At 62.4% G+C, this 825-nt stretch overlaps 1 protein-coding gene across 1 annotated transcript in view; it reads left to right on the top strand.

Annotated features, from left to right (window-relative positions):
- The window catches only part of AAAS (aladin WD repeat nucleoporin), a 10188-nt gene extending 9993 nt beyond the window's left edge, over positions 1-195 (top strand). Inside the window, exon 16 of the mRNA XM_031065310.1 lies at positions 76-195. Within this exon, the coding sequence (XP_030921170.1) occupies positions 76-195 (120 nt within the window). The remainder of the gene's footprint in view (positions 1-75) is intronic.
- Positions 196-825: the final 630 nt, after the last annotated feature.

Here is an 825-nt window from a genome sequence, read left to right as displayed (position 1 = left end):
CTCCATGGGCACCCCAGAACCTCCAGGGGCACCCCAGGCCTCCTCTCCCTCCTGCTCAGCCTCCTCTCCCCGCAGGAGCCCCCCGCACCTGCTCAGGGTCTGCCAGTGCTGATCCTGCCCCAATTAAAGGTGGATTTTCCTTCCCTCTCGTCTCCTTTCCTCACCCCGATGGGACTGGAAGATTTTTGGGGCTGAATTTGGGAAGTCCTGTGGGTCTGGAGGGGTTCTGGGGGCTCCAGAGTTGATTTTGGGGTCAGGAAGAGCTTGGAGTGGACTCACAGAAGCTGTTGGTGTGATCCCACTGCAGCCCATGGGCCAGGGCTGCTCTTTTGGGATCAAAGAGCCCCGTTTTGGGGACAGGTGATGGCTGGAGGGGTTTGGGGCAGGGTTTGGCCACACACACAACCCCCAGCTTTGGCTTGAGGGTGAAAAAAAGTGAACCAAACCGCCCAAAATGAACCAATCCCTCCGTGGGTCCCCAAATCCCAGCCCTGGGAGCCCCCCCGGCCCTGCAGGGTGGGGGCAGCAGCCGGGCCCCCCTCGAGGGGATTAACGCTGCTGCTGCTGCTGGGGGTGGCACAGGCAAATCCCGGGATCACAGACCCTTAATCCCGGGATTATACACCCTTAATTCCAGGATTACACTGCACTGGCAGGGAGGATGGGGAGAGCGCAGGGTCCCTTCTCCCCCCATCCCAACAACCCCAGGACCCCCAAAATCCTCCCCCGAGCAAGGGGGAGAGCCCCCCTTCCCCCCCAGAGCATCCAGCCCTTTCCTGAGGCTGGGCAGGATCCGGGGGGACCCCGGAGGGTCCGGGGGGGTCT

Source organism: Geospiza fortis, unplaced genomic scaffold, assembly GCF_000277835.1.
Source record: "Geospiza fortis unplaced genomic scaffold, GeoFor_1.0 scaffold1828, whole genome shotgun sequence".
NCBI lineage: Eukaryota > Metazoa > Chordata > Aves > Passeriformes > Thraupidae > Geospiza > Geospiza fortis.
This window is presented reverse-complemented; position numbering and strand designations above follow the sequence as displayed.